This window comes from Labeo rohita, chromosome 25 (genome assembly GCF_022985175.1).
Source record: "Labeo rohita strain BAU-BD-2019 chromosome 25, IGBB_LRoh.1.0, whole genome shotgun sequence".
NCBI classification, from domain to species: Eukaryota; Metazoa; Chordata; class Actinopteri; order Cypriniformes; family Cyprinidae; genus Labeo; species Labeo rohita.
Window position 1 is genome coordinate 16,580,798 of NC_066893.1, and position 22,946 is coordinate 16,603,743.

General features: G+C 30.4%; 1 protein-coding gene and 1 long non-coding RNA gene across 5 annotated transcripts in view; one reads left to right on the forward strand and one right to left on the reverse strand.

Moving 5' to 3' along the window:
- The window catches only part of wt1a (WT1 transcription factor a), a 31,946-nt gene extending 25,833 nt beyond the window's left edge, over positions 1-6,113 (forward strand). Inside the window, exons 8-9 of one of the 4 annotated variants that reach the window (XM_051099969.1) lie at positions 2,297-2,380; positions 4,283-6,113. In XM_051099969.1, coding sequence (XP_050955926.1) covers positions 2,297-2,380; positions 4,283-4,404 — 206 coding nt within the window. In that variant the 3' untranslated portion in view covers positions 4,405-6,113. Of the gene's footprint in view, positions 1-2,296; positions 2,390-4,282 lie in introns of all 4 variants that reach the window. The other 3 variants (XM_051099968.1, XM_051099967.1, XM_051099966.1) reach the window with 3 other exon arrangements.
- The window catches only part of LOC127156859 (uncharacterized), a 66,966-nt gene that overhangs the window by 30,014 nt on the left and 14,006 nt on the right, over positions 1-22,946 (reverse strand). The window lies entirely within an intron of this gene.

Below are 22,946 nucleotides of genomic sequence, written 5' to 3' on the forward strand. Positions count from 1 at the left end.
ATTTTCCCAGCACGCTTAAAGAGACAGCACCCAAAAATGAAAATTACCCCATGATTTATTCACCCTCAAGCCATCCTAGGTGTTTATGACTTTCTGCTTTCAGACCAATACAATCGGAGTTGCATTAAAAAATGTCCTGGCTCTTCCAAGTTTATAATGGCAGTGAATGGGTGTTTATGGGAGATTTTGAAGTCCAATAAAGTGCATCCATCCATCATAAAAAGTACTCCACACGGCTCCGGGGGTTAATAAAAGCCTTCTGAAGTGAATCAATATGTTTGTGTAAGAAAAACAGCCATATTTCTAACTTTATAAACTGTTTCTCTAGTTTCCGCTAACTGTCGTACACGTTCATAAGAGTTGCGTTCCAGTGGGTGACGTAGGTGTAGCGTAAGCTCCGGTGAGAATATGCTAGTCTCGCGAAAACCAAGTTTTGTTTACAGCAAAGAAGAAACAGTCTTCTGTTGGCTCACAGTTGAGGTCAAACGTTTACATCCCTCTTTCAGAATGTGCAAAATGTATTTTACCAAAATAAGAGGGATCATACAAAATATATGCTATTTTTTATTTAGTACTGACCTGAATAAGATATTTCACATAAAAGATGTTTACATATAGTCCACAAGAGAAAATAATTGTAGAATTTATAAACGTGACCCCTTTCAAAAGTTTACATACACTTGATTTTTAATACTGTGTTGCTACCTGAATGATCCACAGCTGTTTTTTTTTTATTATAGTTGTTCATGAGTCCCTTGTTTGTCCTGTCAAACTGCCCGCTGTTCTCCAGAAAAAACCTTCAGGTCCCACAAATTCTTTGGTTTTCTAGCATTTTTATGATTTTGAGATCCATCTTTTCACACTGAGGACAACTGAGGGACTCATATGTAACTATTACACAAGGTTCAAACGTTCGCTGATGCTTCAGAATGAAAGACGATGTATTAAGAGCTGGTGGGTGGAAATTTTTGAACCAAATGAGGATGTGTGCATGTGCATTTACCCTGATCTTCAAATTCAAAAAGTTTTCACCCTCCAGCTCTTAATGGATTGTTTTTCCTTCTAAAGCACCAGTGAGCGTTTTAACCTTCTGTAATAGTTGCATATGAGTCCCTCAGTTGTCCTCAGTGTGAATAGATGGATCTCAAAATCATACAATTATTGTTGGAAAGGGTTCAAATACACAGAAATGTTGAAAAACCAAAGAATTTGTGGGACCTGAAGGATTTTTCTGAAGAACAGCAGGCAGTTTAACTGTCCTGAACAAACAAAGGACTCATGAACGACTATCACTAAACAAAAAAACACAGTTGTGGATTATTCAGGTAACAACACAGTATTAAGAATCAAGCGTATGTAAACTTTCGAATGGGGTCTTTTTTTTATAAATTCAACTAGTATTTTCTCTTGTGGACATCTTTTATGTGAAATATCTTATTCAGGTCAGTACTAAATAAAAAAAAAATCATTTTGTATGATTCTGTATATTTTGGTCAAATAACATTTTGCAGATTCTGAAAGGGGGATGTAAACTTTTGACTTCAACTGTATATCGTAATCCTCCAAATTTCTCTTTACAAATCCTTTTTTTGTACTTCTAATTTGTGACTGTTGTTTTGTTGTGCTCTCTCCTCTGTTTTCACATTTGTCACTTCTCACCAAAGCTTATGTCATCTGCTGGAATGCCACTCTCTCATGAACGCGCGTACGACAGTGAAAGCTAGAGATTACGGTTTAGAAAGTTTCAAATATGGATATTTTTCTTACACAAATAAAGCGATTTATGATCGAAGGCCTTTATTAACCCCCCGGAGCCATGTGAAGTACTTTTTATGATGGATGGATGTACTTTTTTGGGCTTCGAAATCCCAACACCCATTCACTGCCATTATAAAGCTTGGAAGAACCAGGAATTTTTTAATATAACTCCAATTGTATTCGTCTGAAAGAAGAAAGTCATAACTGCCTTGCAAGTAGAATGATGCTAATTCTTCAACAAAAACTTGTGATAAAACAGTCTACAGTTGTCAACTTAAAGTCGGCGAAATGTTTACATATTCACCCTAGTTTCAAGTGTGTGAAACACTTTTATGATTTCCCCAATCATTTAGCGCAAGTGTTTGCTGACGTATTGCTAGGATTCTCTTTGGACGTTGGTCTCACATACTTAATATTAGAGTGTTTTTTCACTCTGACACATTTTGGCATGGCCTCTCTACTGTAGCCTGTACTCGTCCTCTCCTCGTGTGTATGTGTGTGTGTGTGACCACACTTGTGTGTTCCTGTGTGTGTGTAGGCGTTAAGCCATTCCAGTGCGAAACCTGTCAGAGAAAGTTCTCACGGTCAGACCACCTTAAGACCCACACCCGGACACATACAGGTAAAACAAGTGCGTAAACCTTTTCATTTTTTCATGATTCGCTCCTCTCTTTCCACTCTCAGATGGATAATTGAACTCTCAGAGGTCACTTTTCTTTAGCATTATGTTTTCAGTTTGTATTCGAAAGAGCACACTGGAAAAAAAAAAAAAAAAAAAAACAGTTGACTGCAGTGGTTCTCAACTACAGACAGACTAATAGTTTTTAATAATATTTTCAACTAATCCATTACCAGTCCTTAAACAATAGTTTCATTTTAACTACTAGAAAAAACACCCAACTATAGTATTCATGGGTAAAGTGACTTGATTAATGTCGTAAAAATAACTTAAGTTAAAAAAACAAAAAAAACAAACAAACAAAAAAAAAAGTTAAATGCACAATTAAGAAACAAAAATGAAAAATTTGTAAAAATCTATTATAAAATTATAAAAATATATATATATATATAGAAATAGAAATAGAAAAGACATAAAATAAGCTTTGCATAAATAACAGTAGTAATAATTATTAGTAGTAAAATATTCATAATGTTTTTATTGTTTTAGTCAAATGATAATATAGATATTATTCTGTTAAAAAGCATGAATTAAAAGTTAATTCCATCCAAAAATAAATAAATAAATAAATAAAACATGCAACATTATTAATGTTATGTAAAGGCTGTATGAGAAATTTTTAATTTCTAAATAATTTTAACTAATTTCAGTGATTTTTATGCTTTTAAACAACTATGGATCTAAATTCACTAGCTTTTACCAAGTGACAATGAATTTCAGCCAATTTATGATAAAGATTGACTGAATGCAGTCAAATAAATAAATAAATATATTTTTTAGCCCTTTAAAATTGTACGTAATAATTGATAAATAAGTAAATAAATAAATAAAAGTTTTAAGTGTTTTGCCCTCACAAAATTGTACTTAATAATTGGTAAATAAACAAACAAACCAATAAATAAATAAATAGATAGTTTTAATGTTTTGACCTTCAAAGTTGTACTTAATAATTGATAAATAAATATTTTAAAGTGTTTTGCTCTTCAAAATTGTATTTAATAATTGATAAATAAATAAATATAAATAAATAAATATGTTTTAAAATGTTTTGCCCTTTAAATTGTACTTACTAATTGATAAATAACTAAATAAATAAATAATAGTTTTTAGTGTTTTACCATTGAAATTGTACTTAATCATTGATAAATAAAGAAGTTTTGTAAGTGTTTTGCCCTTTGAAATTGTACTTAATAATTGATAAATAAATAAATAAAGTTTTTGGTGTTTTACCCTTGAAATTGTACTTAATCATTGATAAATAAATAAATGCTTTTTTAAGTGTTTTGCCATTTAATATTGTACTTAATAATTGCTAAATAAATAAAATAAATTTTAAGTGTTTTGTCCTTTATATTGTACTCAATAATAGATAGATAGATATATAGATAGATAGATAGACAGATAGATAAATAAAAAAAAAAAATTAAATAAACAGTTTTTTGTTTTACTCTTGAAATTGTACTTAATAACTGATAGATAAATAGTTTTCAGTGTTTTGCCCTTTAAAATTGTACTTAATAATTGACAAAATACATAAATAATAAATAAAAACAGTTTTTGAAGTGTTTTACCCTTTAAAATTGTACTTAATAATTGATTTAAATATTTTATTTAGTTTGTTTTGTTATTACTTTGTTATCCCATACACATTTACATGGTTAATTCAATTGATTTTTTGCATTTTAAAAAAAACCTGCAACAAAATTTTGGGGTTACGACCCACTAGTTGAGAACCACTGCTCTTAAGTGACCTCAATATTATTTAATAGCGTTGATATTTCTTATTGCTCTCTACTTTTACCTTCGATTCCATCCTAATGTCTATATCCTCTTTATCTCTCTCAGGTGAAAAGCCGTTCAACTGCAGATGGCCAAACTGTCAGAAGAAGTTCGCCAGGTCTGATGAGCTCGTCCGGCACCACAACATGCACCAGAGGAACCTGACGAAGCTACAGCTGGCCATCTGAACCACGTCCCATTGAATTGGCGGCCCCACCCCAAAGCATTAACTGCAGCTTGTTTAAGGAAAAGCAATAGTCTGTTTCCTTTGTAATAGTTCAGGTTATGGTTTGGATAGGGGAAACTAGCAAGACATCATCTTTATCTGCATGTGCAGCGCCCCCTAGAGGCAGCTCGCAAAAGGCCCCAATACACAACTAAAGTGGTGTCAATATAAAAGTATGTTTCCAGTGAGGAAACCTTACGTCTTTATTAAGATTTTGAGATTTTGGATGTGAAATATTATGTACCTAACAGTTAATGAAGTAGTTTTTAGAGTAATTTATTATGTTTGTTGTAAATTAAAAAGTAACAGTTATTTTCTTTCCTTGTAAACTCATCCAAACTATCCGTCCTTGGCATGTCGTATCTGGAATTGTGAAACTCTCTCCACTGAAGTGCTCGTCCGTGCTGTTTGTAAAAATCCACGCTCTTTGACCAGCTAATTTATGAGTAGGTCACACTGGTTATGTGGCTGAGCGGTTGTGGTCCAAGTTGTAAATATTAGTTTCAATCCTCAGCCAACACCAAAAAATAAAAATCTTACAGGCAAAATTCTGTTCATGGGAAATGTGACTCTTATAAGTAACGGAAAGAAATGTGAAACGTATTTGGATGGAAATGTTTTGTTTTTTTGTTTGTTTTTGTTTTTTTTAAATGAGCTTTATTTGTATGTTTGTCAAATATATCTGTTACTGACAGTCATTGTTTTTTTAAAAATTAAACTCTCGGCATTAACTTGATGAAATGTGAAGCTCCAGTTCTGCTCTGAATTTAATTTTAAAGGTTCAGTTTATTAATTTATTTACACTACCAGTCAAAAGTTTTTGAACGGTAAGATTTTAACGTTCTTTTAAAGAAGTCTCTACCAAGCCTGCATTTATTTAATCAAAAATACAGCAAAAGCAGTAATAATGTGAAATATTTTTACTATTTAAAATAACTTTGTTCTATTTGAATATATTTTAAAATATAATTTATTCCTGTGATCAAAGCCAAATTTTCAGAAAAAAATGAATGTCTTTGCTGTATTTGGATCTAATAAATGCAGACTTGGTGAGCAGAAGAGACTTCTTTTAAAAAAAACATCAAAATTCTTACTGTTAAAAAACTTTTGACTGGTAGTGTATTTTTTTTAAATGGAGAAAAAACGTACAGTTGAAATGAAAAAAAAAAAGTACAGTTTTCTCTTGATGAATAGTGTCATATTTAGTGTCATTTTTAATTACTGGATTGATTCAGGGTTTATGTGGGTTTTAAAAAGTATTAATTTGCCTTTTCACAAAATTAAGGCCTAAAAAGTCTTAAATTGGAGCAGAAAGTCTTAAATTCATAAAGGCATGGCTTTAAATACTGCAAAAAAAAAAAAAAAAAATTACTTTAGATCCAAACTAAACATATGAATCTTGTTTCGAATCGTCACAGAATTTGCCTTCAGTACACTTAAGAAAAACTACACTTTTAAGAAAAAATATCATCATATCATATCATATATCTAAACAGAAATCTTAGGTCTTTACAGCAAACAGTCAAAATAAAAGTTTGGTTTAACTTGAAGAAATTGTGACAAATATATTAACTTAATGTAACGACTACTACTACTACTACTACTAAAATTATTATTAAAAATTATTATTTAATTAATACACATGAGAAAAATGTACCAACCAAAATTTATTTAGCGGAAAAATCTAAATACACAACACCGTATTGAAAAAAGAAATTAAAAAATTATAAATTACATTTTTATAAAAGAAATTAATTAGAGATACTTTTGATCATTAAAATTTATTGAAGTCATTAAAATGCAATCCAGAAACAAAAATAAACTGTTAAAACTAAATTTGAGAAAAAAAAAAAAATTCATAGGGCTTTAAAAATGTAATTTTTGTTAAACTAATATAATAATGTAATAAACTGCTGTTAAACTGTGTAAGTTTAATGATTTCAGTTAATTAGACATTATTTTTAAACTTAATTTAATCATTAAAATAGAGTCTAGAAAAATTTAAACAGAATTTTTTTTTTTTTTTGGGGGGGGTGGAATACAGAATTTGGCCCTAGTTTATGCTTAAAACAAGAACAAACATCTGTCAATGGGGAATAAAAACTAGTTTTCCCTTTAAATTAAGTAGATTTTTTTAACAGATTGTTCTTGTTTTTTAATCACTTAATTTTATTCAACTTTAATCAATTTTTCATAAAACAAGACTTTTATGTAGCTTCTTAAGTAAAAGTGATGCAAGTAAATACAGATGTAAGAATCTTTATACATTCGCACTGGAAAACAAGACAAATATACTGATAAAGAACATCACTTTTTTAAAGTTTCTTTTTGTTCACATTCACGCTGCCTTCACGTGCTATCGGAACTATCTTAAATACGAGTTTCCTAGTCGGAAATTGGTCAAGCAGCCTACCTAGTTCTAATCAATAGGATATTAAGTAAAGATCATGCTTCATGAAGATATTTTGTAAATTTTCTACCGTAAATATATCAAAACTTAATTTTTGATTAGTAATGTGCATTGCTAAGAACTTCATTTGGACAACTTCAAAAGCGATTTTCTCAATATTTAGATTTTTTTGCACCCTCAGATTCCAGATTTTCAAATAGCTGTATCTCGGCCAAATATTGTCCTGTCCTAACAAACCATAATGTCAATGGAAAGCTTATTCAGATTCAAAAAATGGACCCTTATGACAGGTTTTGTGGTCTAGGGTCACACATAGCTACCAATTAATGGGTTTTATTCAAAACCTTTTGGATACTGACTGAATACCTTTTGGCTTTAATAAAAACTTCCCCAAAAAACAGGCAAGAATGAATAGGTTGTCCACCATGATTTGCTTCTTTCCGACAACAAAGCACTTGAACTCGTAATTATGACTTATTGACGAATTGTTCCATTCAATTTATTCCATATATTTTCTTTACTCAAGATGTTCTAGTCTTAAATTCACCTTTGTAAAACCTTTCATATTGTAACCAGAGGCTGCGCTAGACTTTAACATTGTCCGTCAACGAACAGGGTCGTAAAAATTCCGTCATAATCTATTATCACTCGTCATTGTAATTTTCATATTTTAATAAGAATAAAACATTTAATTGCTTTTATTTTTGTTCACATTTTCATTTTTAATCACGAACCTACAGGACGACAGCGCAGGGTTTAAAAGCAACAAAATACAATAGGGCTGGGTAAAAAATTACTAGAAAATTTCTCCATTTTAATAGATTCTCATTTTAATGAACCAAAATCGATTCTTAAATCACAATCGATCTTTTGGTCTATGCTGTTTTCACTGATGAATAAACAGTACATAGTGTGTCTTCCTTCCAAAAAAATAGCAATAGTCTAGGCTTTGTGTTACTTTTGATATAAAACAAAGTTTCAGATGTCAAATTTCACCCATTTCACTAGGAAATTCAAACAATAAATACCGTTTTGGCGCTCTTTAATGTGGCGTGATAGGTCATTGTAGCTTCTGTGTACTCGCCTGTGCGTATTCAAACACATAGGAAAACATTCGCGACAGTCCCGTTTTTTATTCTGGATCCAACTCTCTGCTGCTACATTGGAGCGCACCAACTGGAGAGGGGTGGGAATTACATCTACAATTTTACAATAGATCACCCTCTGTGAAATCCAACAGACGGCCTTTTGATTTTTCTGTCACTGATAAAAAAATTCTGTCAATGACGGAGAATTTTCGGTTAAGGCGACCTCTGATTGTAACTGAATTTGGCTTTTTTCTTCAGAAACGACACACAATGGACACAACCTGTTGTTCAGTTTTCCCTCGCCGTTAAAATCCACTCCGATTGTATAAAATCATCAAACATCAAATCAAACAAAGTCCTCCCTTCAAACAAACATGCTCTACAGTAAAACCCCCATGTAAATGTACAGCTATGCGCTGATATTTTATCTTTACCTGGAGCCCGAGTCGTGGCCGTCTAGCCTTTTCCATCTTAAACAATTTGCTTGGCCCCCAGTGCGGCATAAATCAGCGCGCTTCTCCACCCTATTACTCATGCCGAAAAGTCCCGCTATATCTCACCGAGACAGCGCTTAATCTCTGTCCTAGATTTGGTCCGAGTGCCCTTTGAAGGCGAGGTGGCTGCTTTGTGTAACTTCCAATGGACTCGGGGTGCATTTCTACTCGCCACTTCAATCCAAAGAATCATTGCTCTTGAAATGGGAGATCTTTTAAAGGCGGATGAAACTTTAGCACTTTAGCACCGCAATAGCTTGAAATGACCAATGACTTGCACTCTTGTGTTTGATAGCTGCTGGCCAAGAGGATATTATGGGTCTAGGGACAGAACGAATGATAGACAAAGCCTGAAATTCCTAATTTTCCACCTTCATTTTTTCTTAAGATGACTGTAAAAAGAAAAAGAGCTAATCAGCGGCCTGTTTTTTTGGCTCTGATAGCACAAGATGAAAGAAACTCACACTCTCACTGAACTCTCTTGTCTGTGATCCTTCCAAACGCTGATAAAAGTTTGACTCCGCTCTTTAGTCTTAAAGTTTTAGGGGCATCTCAGGCCCGTCAAACTCTCAAAAGGAGCGTTAATTTGATGAAGACGTGCAGCGGTTGAAGAATGGCTCTAAAATAGAGCGCGGCAGTCTTTCTCAAAGTGAGTATTCGAAAAGCCGTCTTGGAAAGCTCAGAGTGATTCCATCCATCCATCCAGTACCTTTTCCATAGAGGACAAGCTTTTGTGGTTTTCCAAAATAAACAAAAGCTCCTTCGCGTTTAATATCATACGTAAGTGAAGATTTAGGCTGGATATTCGAATGTATATTTTAGTTTCGGCTTATGTTGTCTAATGCTCCAATTTTTAACATTACTGATCAAAAGTATGACAAGCATCTGTATGAGATTTGAATAGTGTTGGGAAGGTTACTTTGGAAATGTAATAGGTTATAGATTACAGGTTACGATATTTAAAACGTTAAAAAGTAGTGTAACTATTTGTGACCCTGGACTACAAAACCAGACGTAAGGGTCTTTTTTTAAATTGAGAATAAATTAATAAATAAGCTTTCCATTGATGTATGGTTTGAAAATCTGGAATCTGAGGGTGCAAAAAAATCTAAATATTGAGAAAATCACCTCTAAAGTCCAAATGAAGAAATCTTCATGGAACATGATCTTTAATTAATATCCGAATGATTTTTGGCATAAAAGAAAAAATCGATAATTTTGATGTATTTTTGGCTATTGCTACAAATATACTTAAGACTTTAAGTTTTGTGGTCCAGGGTCACATTTCAATTCCTTTATTAATGTAACTGATTACTTTTTGAATACTTTTCTACATTTCTAACAAATGTTTTAACTTTTAAACAGTTGATCAATCTCAGACAGGTTGTAGCCTAAAATGTGTAGCAGATGTGGACTTGATGTAATTGGCATGTAACTTGACGTTTAAGTTATTTGATTCAAAACACTTAAAGGGATAGTTCACCCAAAAATGAAAATTCTGTCAATAATTACTCACCGTCATGTCGTTCCAAACCTGTAAGACTTACGTTTATCTTCGGAACACAAATTAAGATCGTTTTGATGAAATCCGAGAGCTTTCCGATCCTGCATTCGCTTTTAAAAATAAAGATTCTTTATTGCCATTGATGGTTCTATGAAGAACCTAGAACATCCATGGAAACTTTCAAATGCAGAAATGGTTCTTTATAGTCAAAAAATGTTCAGATTTTTAAAACGTTCTTCAAAATGGTTCTTTGTGGAACCAAAAATGGTTCTTCTACGGCATCACTGCAAAAACACCCTTTTTTTAACCTTTATTTTTTTAAGAGTTGTCTACACAACTCTGCAAGGGCCTTTCCACATTCAAGGTCCAGAAATGTACCAAGAACATCGACGAAACAGTCCGTGTGACATCAGTCGTTCAACCAAAATTTTAATGAAGCTATGAAAATATTTTTTGTGTACAAAAAACCCTAAAAACAGTGTTTGTACAGATACCGTAAAATGAATTTCCAGGACTTTACAATCACAATAAATTCTTGAACTTGAACTAAAAAAAAAGAAATAGATAAACATACTAAGATTTGATCTGAATCAAATGAGCTCTGAACTCCCGATCTGAATCAAATGATTCTTCTCCTCTGCATCACCCTAGCGCCATATTGGAGGGTATCACAACGCATGGTACCTTTCTGGACCTTGAACATGTCAGTTGCGTTACTGTCTATGCAGGGTCAGCAAGCTTTTGAATTTCATCAAAAATATCTTAATTTGTGTTCTGAAGATGAACGAAGGTCTTACAGGTTTGGAACAACATTAGGTTGAGTAATTAACGACATGAGGTTGAGTCAAAAAAGATTCGCGAAATTGCTGCGAAATCCCGATCTGAATCAAATGATTCATGATTCACGATCCATGCTTTGATGAACAATCATTTCAGATCAGGACTTGGAGTGCTGGTAGCGAATCATTCGACCTCGATCAGAATTTCACATATCACAAATCATTTGATTTGGGTTGGGACTTAAAATCGCGTATTGCGAATCATTTGATTTGAATATTCGTTTTGCGAAATGATTCACAAACCCGTTTCGCTCTAAATCAAATGATTTGTGATATGCGCTCCGAAGTCCCAATCTAAATAAAATTATTTGTGATACGCAATTTGAAGTCCCGATCTGAATCAAATGATTCGCGATGCGCCATACAATTGGAGCGCTTCAAACGAGTGAATCATTTTGCGATGCATTGGTTTAACTGATTCAGACTTTTCACCCATCACTACGTGTTTTTTAAAATCATTACAAGCGATGACGAAAATCGAAAATGAGTAGTGAAGTTGCTAGTAAACTGCTTGAAATGAATAATCGAGTCATGAGTTTGAATCAATCGGAACGGTTTCAGCGCAAATGACTGAATTGATTCGTTTGTCTGTTCCTCTCCTTGCGTCTTCAGCCACGTTTACACAGCACCGTCAGAATTACTACTGGCTTAGCTCAATTGCTTTCTGACATTAACCTAAATAAGCGAAAAAAAGGTATGCCGTTTTTTTGTGTGTGTGAAAACGTGCTTATTGACAAAAAGCAGACATGAGAGATTACTTCATCAGAGAATATTTGTTTTCAGTAAGAGTTACTTCATCTGAAAGTAGAAATATCAAGCTTTCCACAGATATATCTCTCGTGTGTGTGTCACGTATTTGCTGAGCTTATTTTAATGACGCATTGTGAGTGTACACACATAAAAGTAGACCCTTTACAGAATGTCTTTCGAAAATTTAAGCACTTTTTAAGTACCTCTTCGGGAATATTGCTATTTTCAAGGGTTTTCCAGGCCTTATATTTAAAAAAGTCAAATTCAAGTACTTCAAGCACTTTACTTTTGTAACCTTGTACAAACCCTGTAAAAAATAATGCCTTTATTCAATAATTCTTCTCCTCTGCGTCACCCTAGCACCATATTGGAGAGTATCACGACGCATGGTACCTTTCTGGACCTTGAACATGTCAGTTGCGTTACTGTCTATGCAGGGTCAGCAAGCTTTTGAATTTCATCACAAATATCTTAATTTGTGTTCTGAAGATGAACAAAGGTCTTACGGGTTTGGAACGACATGAGGTTGATTAATTAATGACAGAATTTTCATTTTTAAGAGAAGAACTACATTTGATTCTTCACCGATAAACACTGAGTTGCTCCCTTAACCAGAGCAGCTGGCCGAGCCCCCGACACCTTTATGACCCTAGTGGTGGTCGATCAGTGAGCCCGTTCATTCACGGGATAAGATAAGGGAGAGCGGGAGTGATAAATGCTTGGATAGTCTGAGAGGTAAGATGAGCGAGGAGGATCTCTGACCCTCTGCCTCACATGTGCTTGTTTATCAGGCGGTCGGCGGCCATTATGGGATTAGACGTGGCTTGACGGTGAGGATGTGAGGGCTTACCGGAGTGTAATTCTGACTAGGATGTAGATTTAGAACATCACCAATCTGTTTTTCTTCATTCTTTTCTTGAGTCATTCTGCCTATTTTCTAATAGTTTCTAAATGCCATATTAGTAGAGAAACACCACATAAATCATTTTATGAAAATCATTATAAGCCACATTCTATGTTAAGTTTGGTTTAAAGAAAAAAATAAAATAAAACTTAAATGGATAGTTTACACAAAAATTAAAATTACCCCATGATTTAAACACCTTCAAGCCATCCTAGGTGTATATGATTGTCTTCTTTCAGACAAAAACAATCAGAGTTATATTAAACAACGTCCTGACTCTTCCAAGCTTTATAATGGCAGTGAATGGCTGTTGAGATTTTGAAATCCAATAAAGTGCCTCTAACCATCATAAAAAGTACTCCACATGGCTCTGGGGGTTAATAAAGGCCTTCTGAAGTGAATCGCTGCATTTGTGTGCATTTGTGTCTGTAATCTCTAGCTACCGCTAACTGCCGTACGTGTTCACGAGAGAGTGGCGTTCCAGTGTAGGATGCACCAAGAACCAAGCAAAGGAAAACCAGTCTCCTCTTGGCTTATATCGAAATTTTTCTCTAACATTTTTCTTTACAAATCCTCATTTGTACTTCAATTTGTGACTGGCGTTTTGTTTTCCTCTCTACTCTGCACTTCCACACTGTAGAGTCCTAGAGTCCTAATCTAGAGTCCGCTAGAGATTACGGTTTAGAAAATGTTAAATATGGATATTTTTCTTACAAAAATGGATCGATTCACTTCAGAAGGCCTTTATTAACCTCTGGAGCCGTGTGAGGTACTTTTTATGATGGATGGATGCACCTTATTGGACTCCAAAATCTCAACACCCATTCACTGCCATTATGAAGCTTGGAAGAGCCAGGACATTCTTTCATATAACTCCTATTGTATTTGTCTGAAAGAAGAAAGTCATATACACCTAGGATGACTTGAGTGTGAGTAAATCATGGGGTAACTTCAGATTTTGGGTAAACTAGGCCTAAGTATTAAAATGACTGGAAAAAACCTCAGCCTATTGTGAACTATTTTTCAGCTATTTCCATTTGCACTGCAACTTTCAAATTGCACCAGCTTGTGGCTATAGAAGTATGTATCATAGCAGCTTTGTCAAGTTTATACACTGTCATTACAAATACTGTATTACGAAGAAAATAAGTGAGAATTTTGCACTCTTTATTCATACCTGTGACTTAATTCTTTATTCAGATGATATACCCAAAACCAGAGAATCACAATATTATTACAATTATTATTAATAAATTTGATTATTTTGTGAACATTTATCTTTAATAATTCTAATAAATGTTTAAAAAGAGAAGTATTTTTAATGTTTTCCACAAGCAATACGTCACTTGTTACAGTGTCAGCAGCACCACATGCATGTGTTGTGGTACTCTCACGGTGGAGACTGACACGGAAGAGAAGTTGTTAAAAAAAGTTGTTATTTTTGTGCACAGAAATTATTGTCGTAGCGTCATAAAATTAAGGTTGAACCACTGATGTCACATGGACTATTTTAACAATGTTCTTACTACCTTTCTGGGCCTTGAACGTGTCAGTTGCATTGCTGTCTATGCAGGGTCAGAAAACTGGGATTTCATCAAAATTATCTTAATTTGTGTTCCAAAGATGAACAAAGGTCTTACGGGTTTGGAATTCAATTTCAAAAGTTTCTCAAACTCTGCAAAAGTATTACATAATTATCAGTTTCCTTCCCCAACAACTAGTGCACACTCCAGTAAACCAAAACATTTTTTTTCCAAATTCTTTTTTTTCCATTTTAATTTTTCTGGATTCCGTTTTTTTCCCGTTTTAATTTTTCTTTTTAATGGTTAAATTACATTTTATTAATCAAAGAGCATGTCTGATTAATTAAAATCATGAAACTTATACAATTTCACATCAATGTAATAAAGGTTTAACAAAAATGACCCAAAAATGGCCCTATGAAATTATTTCTTTTTTCTCACCATATGTTTTATTGTTATCAAATTGTGTTTTAGCATGTAGCAGCAAAAATATTCTTAAAATAGCCTTTTTTTACCCTCAGAAATTCTGTGTTGTGTATTTAAAATGTTCTGGTTATCAAATGAAGGCAAAAAAACATTAATTTCATTTATCTTTTAATTACTGAAAATTAAGCAAACTTTTTTTGGGCAAACAAAGGGGAATTTACTATTAAAATTAAAACACGGAAGAAATGTTGTGTAATTATACCCAAAAAAATAATGTTTGTTTCATTTTAGTAGTCGTAGTAATAGTAGTAATATATCTGGCACAATGTCTTCAAACCTGAGTTTTATTTTGACGGGTTGCCGTGTAACGGTCAAATGCTAACGAAGTGACTCTCAGGAGATACTGTATTTATGTCCTCATTTATAGGGCCCTATGAAAACACGGACAGAACCGATACATGAACAATATCTGCTGAGAGTCACTTCATGTGCATTTGACAGTTCCATTTTAGGAAAACTAGCATTATATCATATACACACAGAAATGTAAAGGTACACACAGCAACCCATCAAAATAAAAGTAAGGTTATTTTTATCTTGTGCCAGATATAACTATTACTACTTCTACTACTAAAATGAAACAAACATTATTTTTTAGGGTATAATCACACAACAGTAAATTCCCCTTTGTTTGCCCAAAAAAAAGCTTAATTTTCAATAATTAAAAGATAAATGAAATTAATGTTTTATGCCTTCATTTGATAGCCAGAACACTTTAAATACACAACACTGAATTTCTGAGGGTAAAAAACTTTCATAAGGCATTTTAAGAATAAATTTGAATAAATTAAGTATGCATTCAAATAATTAGACATGCTAAAACATAGAATTCGATAACAATAAAACATATGGAGAGAAAAAAATGAAACATTTCATAGGGCCCTAAACATGTCATTTTTGTTAAACCTTTATTAAATTGACGTGAAATTGTATAAGTTTCATGATTTTAATTAATTAGACATGCTCTTTGAGTAATAAAATTGAATGTAACCATTAAAAAGGAGTTGAGAAAAATTAAAACGGAAAAAATGGAATTCGGAAAAAAATAAAACGGATTTCATAGTGTGTGCAGTAAACAAAACCGCTCCTCTGCTCCATTCATCAAAACAGAGACACACAGAACATGCAGGATTCACATTTAAATGGTATTTTTGTGGCGTAATATTTACAGATACTAGTCTGACTTAAGTGTAATGACCTAGCTTTGATTACTTCACTCAAACTTTGACAAATTCCGTGACATTCCACGTTATTCAGTAAATTCCATTTTTATGACTGGATTCCGCGATTCCGTCCGCATAGGGCACTACAGTTGGTAGAAGAGTGTGTGTGTGTGTGTGTGTGTGTGTGTGTGTGGGAAACCCCCAGCTGATGCAGGCCTCTGGGGTGATGCTGTAACGGCTGTGGACGATGTTCTGATGTGGAGGTCCTGGTACGGATCTCTAGAGGCTGCATTCCATCAGTCACAGGACAGATTTTCTCCTTCGCCTTTCTCTGGCTTTCTCTCACAAACACACACACACACAGAGGCACACTCTTGTTCTTTGTTGTGCAATAGTTTTCCATTATCCTGGCACTGTCATCATTCATACCTCTGCACTTCCTCAAGGCCTGTACAGTAATGAGACTGAGATACGCTCCTTCCTGAACTCTCTGTGTGGGAGTGTGTGTTCAAGGCTGACTCTTCACCAATTAGGCTACATGCTTACACATACATTCACATTTCTTTATATTAAACTCACTCAAAACCTAAATGGTATGAATTCCAATGTTATATTTAGAAATACCACCACCTTATGCTTAACCGAAATGCCTTCTTGGGATGTTTCGGCTTTTCATCAAGAAAAACAGTGATGTAATCAGAGTAGAGATATTTGGTTGAAATCTTGCAATGTTAAGCTCAGGCTCAGACTCTCTAAACCCAGACCATAAACTGACTGGGCCAAATAAGAGAAATCACTACTAAAAATATTTTATTCTGACAAATAAATAACAACTGAAGTCATATAAGATTTACTGTTGCAACAGCAACAAATTAAGGCATAATTATATATTAAACTGTTGTAATAAATTGTTGCAATTTTGAGATCAACCTATAATTTTACCCATTTGATAACATTTTACCCATCTGACATTAAAAAAAAAAAAATCCATCTGGTGAACTCTCAAAATTGAGAGTTCAGATCTTTTTCAGAGACCAAACTGAACTAAACAGATGGAAAAAAAAAAAAATGTTGCACTGATATTTAACTAGACTGAAAAAACAAAGAAATAATACATTTATGTCATTTTTATTAACTTAATATTATTTTATTAATCAACACTTTTATAACTTTTTATAACTATTATTGGTATCATTAACTTAATATTAATGATATCATCATCATTATTATTATTAACTCATGAACAGAAGTATACTATTGTAATACAACTGGACTTTAAAATAAGTCATATTGTAGTAAAATTACAATCCATGTCTTATTAACAACAATTTAATAACAATGATTGTCTTTAAAAATAATAATTATTATTATTATTAAATCAATATTATTTTATTAAACTAATAATTATGAATTTATTACTGTTAACTTAATATTAATTACTACACTAACAACTGTACTGTAAAATAAAAATATTTTTTCAAAAAAAAAAATCTATATAATATATTAATTAATAAATTTAGCAATAATTATTTAATTCTTAATTTCTTTAATAATATTAACAATAATTTTATTAAACAATTTATTAACTTACATTAGTAACATAATACATCTTAGTTTTTTAAATAATAATATTTTATTAACCATATTATTTGTACATTTTTTAATTAATATTAACTCATGACTACACTCACAACACTATAAAAAAAAATATATATATATATATATATATATATATATATATTTTAATACACTTAATAAAATTAAATGAATAATTTACGTTAGTAAAACTTAATATATCTTAATTTCTTTAATAGGGATATTTTCATTAACTATATTAACTTATTATTATATTATATTATTATATTATTTATTATTAATTAATATTAATTTATTTAAGAATTTTTATTAACTATATTAATTTACCAATATTATGAATTAATTAATATTAACTCGTGACTACACTCACAACAGAACAAAATTAATATTTTTGAAATACATTAATCACTAAAATAATTTACATTAGTAAAATATAATATGTTTTTTAACAATAATAAATATTTGATTACCCCTTATAATCTATTAATATTATTGATATATTATGACTTCACTCACAACAGCACTGTAAAATAAAAACAAATATTTACAAATATTATATTAATATATTAATACACGTAATAATTAAATTAATTTACGTTAGTAAAATACGTCTTCATTTCTTTAATAATAATAATAATAATAATAATAATGTTATTAATTAACTATTAATTTATTAATATTTTTAATTTTAATATCAACTTATGACTACACTCACAACAGCACAATAAAATCAAAATAAATACTTACAAATAAATATATTAATAATATATTAATACATGTAATAATAAATTAATTTACATTAATACACATAATACATGTATTAATTTCTTTAATAATAATAATAATAATAATAATAATAATAATAATATTTTTATTAACCATATTAATTTACTAATTTTATAAATTACTAATTACTCATGATTAACTTATGACTACTCACAACAGCACTCTAAGATAAATACAAATATTTACAAATAAATATATTAATAATATATTTCAGGTTAGTTAACTGTTTACTTTAAACACTTTTCTTTATAAATCTATTGAAATGCTGCAAACCTCCGTCATGTTAAATATGATGTGAATTTGGAAACAAAGCATACCTTGCCTGGTTGTGTTCCCAAATATATGTTAAACTAACACCAACATGAAGAACGAAATTATAAATTATTATTTGCATCTTTCAACCCACAAGAGACTAAAATGCAGGCCAAACCCTATAATGCAACCTCAAGAACTTCACCTCCGGACTAACTTTGACCTCTCGTTGTTAATCCAGCTTATGTTATAAACTTAGTTCCACTACACTGAGGTTTTCTCCTAACTTTTACAGCCACTAAAACTGATTGACATAAGAAAGCAAACACAAGTGGCATGACGGAGGGTCTGGCAGGAGGCCTGTTCTCCCAGCTGCAGCCCTAGAGGCCAGGAGGTTACCCTCCAACTGCCACTTATCTCTGGAGAAAACAGAGGACAGGTTGTTCAGAGAAGCCTTCTACTGTCCACACGTGTAGCCGCTCTTCAAACACCAGCGCCACGCCACTATAACTCACTCCGGGATGTAAAAGTGGGCAATGAAGGAACCGGCTTTGATTTAAAGCCCTCTTAAAATTCCCACTTTTGGAAGATGGGAAGTCTCGGCGCGAGTGGCTGGTGTTTCTCAATGCCAGATCGGCATGTTTTAAATGAACTAGTCATTGAACAGGAATCTGCAAATTAGCAGTTTTTTCTGGGCCAAAAATTCCCCACTTCACACAGACTTCAGATTCAGTTGTTTCATTTTTGACAAAAGAATTATAACTTGATAAATTGCATGACAGAAGGAAAAAAAGGTGCTTTGTATAGAGTGACCATTAAATGAATCCCCAACACTGCAAAACATGAATTAGTCATCTTCATCCAATGCAAAGCTTCCCCATCTTTTTTGTTTTTTGTACCTCAAGAGCCCCATCAGTAAGTCTCATTTTATTAACACCAAATTATCAATGACATAAACATCATCATCATCATCATCATCATCATCTATTAAAGTGGCCATTATTATAATGATTACCGTAAAAAATATTGTTTTGTTCTTAATAATAATAATAATAATAATAATAATATACAATTATGTATCTAAATTAAATTATTTATTAAATAGTATTTCTATGAAATGCAAAAATTATAAAATATAAATGTTTAAAATTAAATAGTTATAACATACACATACATTGTAATATTTATAAAAAATGTTGTTTTTATAATAATAATAATAATAATAATAATAATAATATTTACAATTATGTACATAAATCAAATCTAGTATGTATATGTATTCAAAAATATTTATAAAAATACAACAATTATATTAAAAATGTTTCTGAATATTAAATATGAATATATAGTTATAATATACCTTTATGTTGTAATGCTTACAAAAAGTATGTAACATTCAGATAAAATATCAAAATAATAACTACTACTACTACTACTATTAATATTATTATTATTATTATTATTAAAATATATACAATTATGTATCTAAAATAATCTATGTATTACGTAGTCTATGTATTAAATAATTATATGAAATACAAAAATGATAAAATAAAAATGTCTAAAAGTATTAAATATATAGTTATAATATACAATGAATGTTTTAATATTTATTAAAAATGTTTATTAATAATAATAATAATAATAATGTGGTATATTTACAATTATGTACATTAATCTAGTATTAATACATGTATTAAATATTATAATATATATATATATATATATATATATATATATATATATATATATATATATAATATGTATTTTATATATATATATATATATATATATATATAAAATACAAATACAATTAATATTAATAATAATAATGAAGTATATTCAATTATATATATGAATTAAAATATTTATATATTAAATTATAATTATATGAAAATCAAAAAAATCAAAAATATAAATGTTTAAGTGTTAAATATATAGTTATAATACTTGTATATTTTAATATTTAATAAAAAAATACATTGTTGTTTTTAATAATAAAAACAATAAAAATAATAATAATGTGATTTATTTACAATTATGTACATTTAATATTTATACATGTATTAAATATATGAAATGCAAAACAATTACAAAACAAAGGTTAATGAATATTAAATATGAATATATAGTTATAATATACATTTATATGTGGATTTTTACAAACAATATATAATATTATTATAATATCAAAATTATAAAAAATATTTTTCAAATAAAATAAAAATAAATATTTATAATTATTATAATAATTATATGTAATAATATACTATAATAATATAAAAATATAATAATATGCATTTTAATATTTCTAAATGTCTAATACTGTTTATCTAAATTAAAATAAATTATAATTAAATTATAATAATAGTAATAATAGTATTATATAACACGTTGTTGTTAATAATTATTACAATATGTATTGTATAAATAAAATGTGCAGTTTGAAGTGTGGAATTTATCATATATTATTCAAGGTCAACAAGTATGAAACATTACCCATAACTGCAAAATGTAACACCCATACTTTAATAACATTAATCATATGCACAACATTTTGTTGTCTTTCCTTAAAAAGAAACTGACTACTTACTTGTTACTTATTTTAACCTACTGTGTTATAGGTTTTAAGCAAATATTCCTTTCCAAGTCCTGGTCAGGAATAACGTAACTGTGGTTGGATTTGATTCAGCTAAAGAATATCAAAGTATCTTCCAAACAGCAAAGGGGGAAAATGTAATAAGTCAAAGATGGTGTTTAACGACAGCAGAGGTAATGAGTAAGCGGTCTGCATGCTTGAAACTTCTCTGAAATACCTCTGGGAACTCAGCGCCCAAAGAAAATAAAGGATAGTGAGTTCCTGCAGCACTCCCAGTAGCAGCTAAAGTTCATTATGATCTCCCCTCGTTTGTCACGGCTAATTTGGGAAAAGGAACAATACTTCGTTTAACAGGGTAAACAATCGCCTTATCGAGATGTTGAAACTCGGAAGAGGCATTTCCACAAAAGCGATAGCATCTTGCGCAAATATGATGATTTGCACTGAAAAAAGAAACGCAGTTCACAAGGCCATAGGATGAATATCGCTCTGCAGCTGTTATTGACAGACCGTTTGTTTGTGTTGCATGGAGACATTTCTGCCCACACCACGCTTTACAACCATGAATCAAACGACTAAGAAACATTTCGTTTGTTTAAAGTTGCACATAGAGTTTGGCTTGTAATTCAGATGTTCTTGCAGTTGATTGGTTGGTTTTATTCATTATATTAGTTTTGGTGTCTCTTGCATTACTGTAAGTTGAAAAGAAATAAAGGATAAAAAAGTATTCAAAAAAAGAAAAACAGATCTGAGAAGGAATAATTAGACTGAATAAGACTATGAGGGATTATATGTAGAGAAATGAAATGTATATAATCATGTATATAAACCAAATAATATTTATATATTTATATTAAATAATATTTATAAGAACTCAGAAATCTATTTAGACCATATTAAAATACATATATTTTAAATTACATGTATTAAAATATGTCATTTTTAATATTTAAATATAAAAATAACATACTATAGTAAATATATTTATAACAATTAATTTAATTAATTAAATATATATATATATATATATATATATATAATATTTTCTATTGAATAATATTTATGAGAAATCGAAATTGATCTACTTTGTCAGATAAAATAAATATTCATAATAATATGTATTAAAGTGTGTATTTTTACATAAAAAAAATATTTAAATTAAAAAATATGAACTATATTTATGCTAATTATTTATTACACACACACACACACACAAAATAAAAATATTTAAATACAAAAAATTAAATTATTGTAAATATGACATTTATAACAATTATTTATGTGAAATATAAAGTGTATAAATACGTGTAGAATAATTACACATTTGTTATATATATATTCTATGCATACATACATATATATAAATACTATTAAAAATAGAAATTATAAATACTTCTATCTATCTATCTATCTATTTAGATTTTTAAAAATACATAATATGTATTATAATACGTATTTTTTGTAAGTAAACAAAATATTTGAATTAAAAAATAGAACATAATTATAAATATTTAATATATTCATACCAATTTTATATATGGTTTAAATAATTTATATATGGTTTAAATTTTATATAGTGTTTACATAAAACAAAGATTCATTAATATTAAATATATGTTTAGAATAGTTATGTATTTGTTAGATATGTTGTGTGTGTGCATAATAATAATAAATGTATATTTATAATATTTACATTTCTATTTTTATCTCAAATAAATAAATCAATAAATAAATTCGATGAAAGCAGCGAAAAGATGTCGCACATGAATATACCAGTATAAATCCTTTAAGTAACTCAACAAAAAGTAGCTAAAATCCTTTGCTTTTGAGGAAGTGCTTGGCAGACCTGAAAATCAGCAGGCTCTCTCTTTCTGTAAAACATATATTTGGCTTGGCAAAACATGGCAAAAACATATTTTGCTTGGCACAAAACTAACAGGAAATAAGAAAACCTTTCCACAGGACAATAAGTTATCCAAACGAACATGGGGAAAATATAACCTTTGACCATTTCACATAAGACACATCAATGATATATTACTTTATGAAGGAAAATAAAACTATATCTTTACATACTCTACAGAAGCTCAATTCCAGTCACAATACCGCA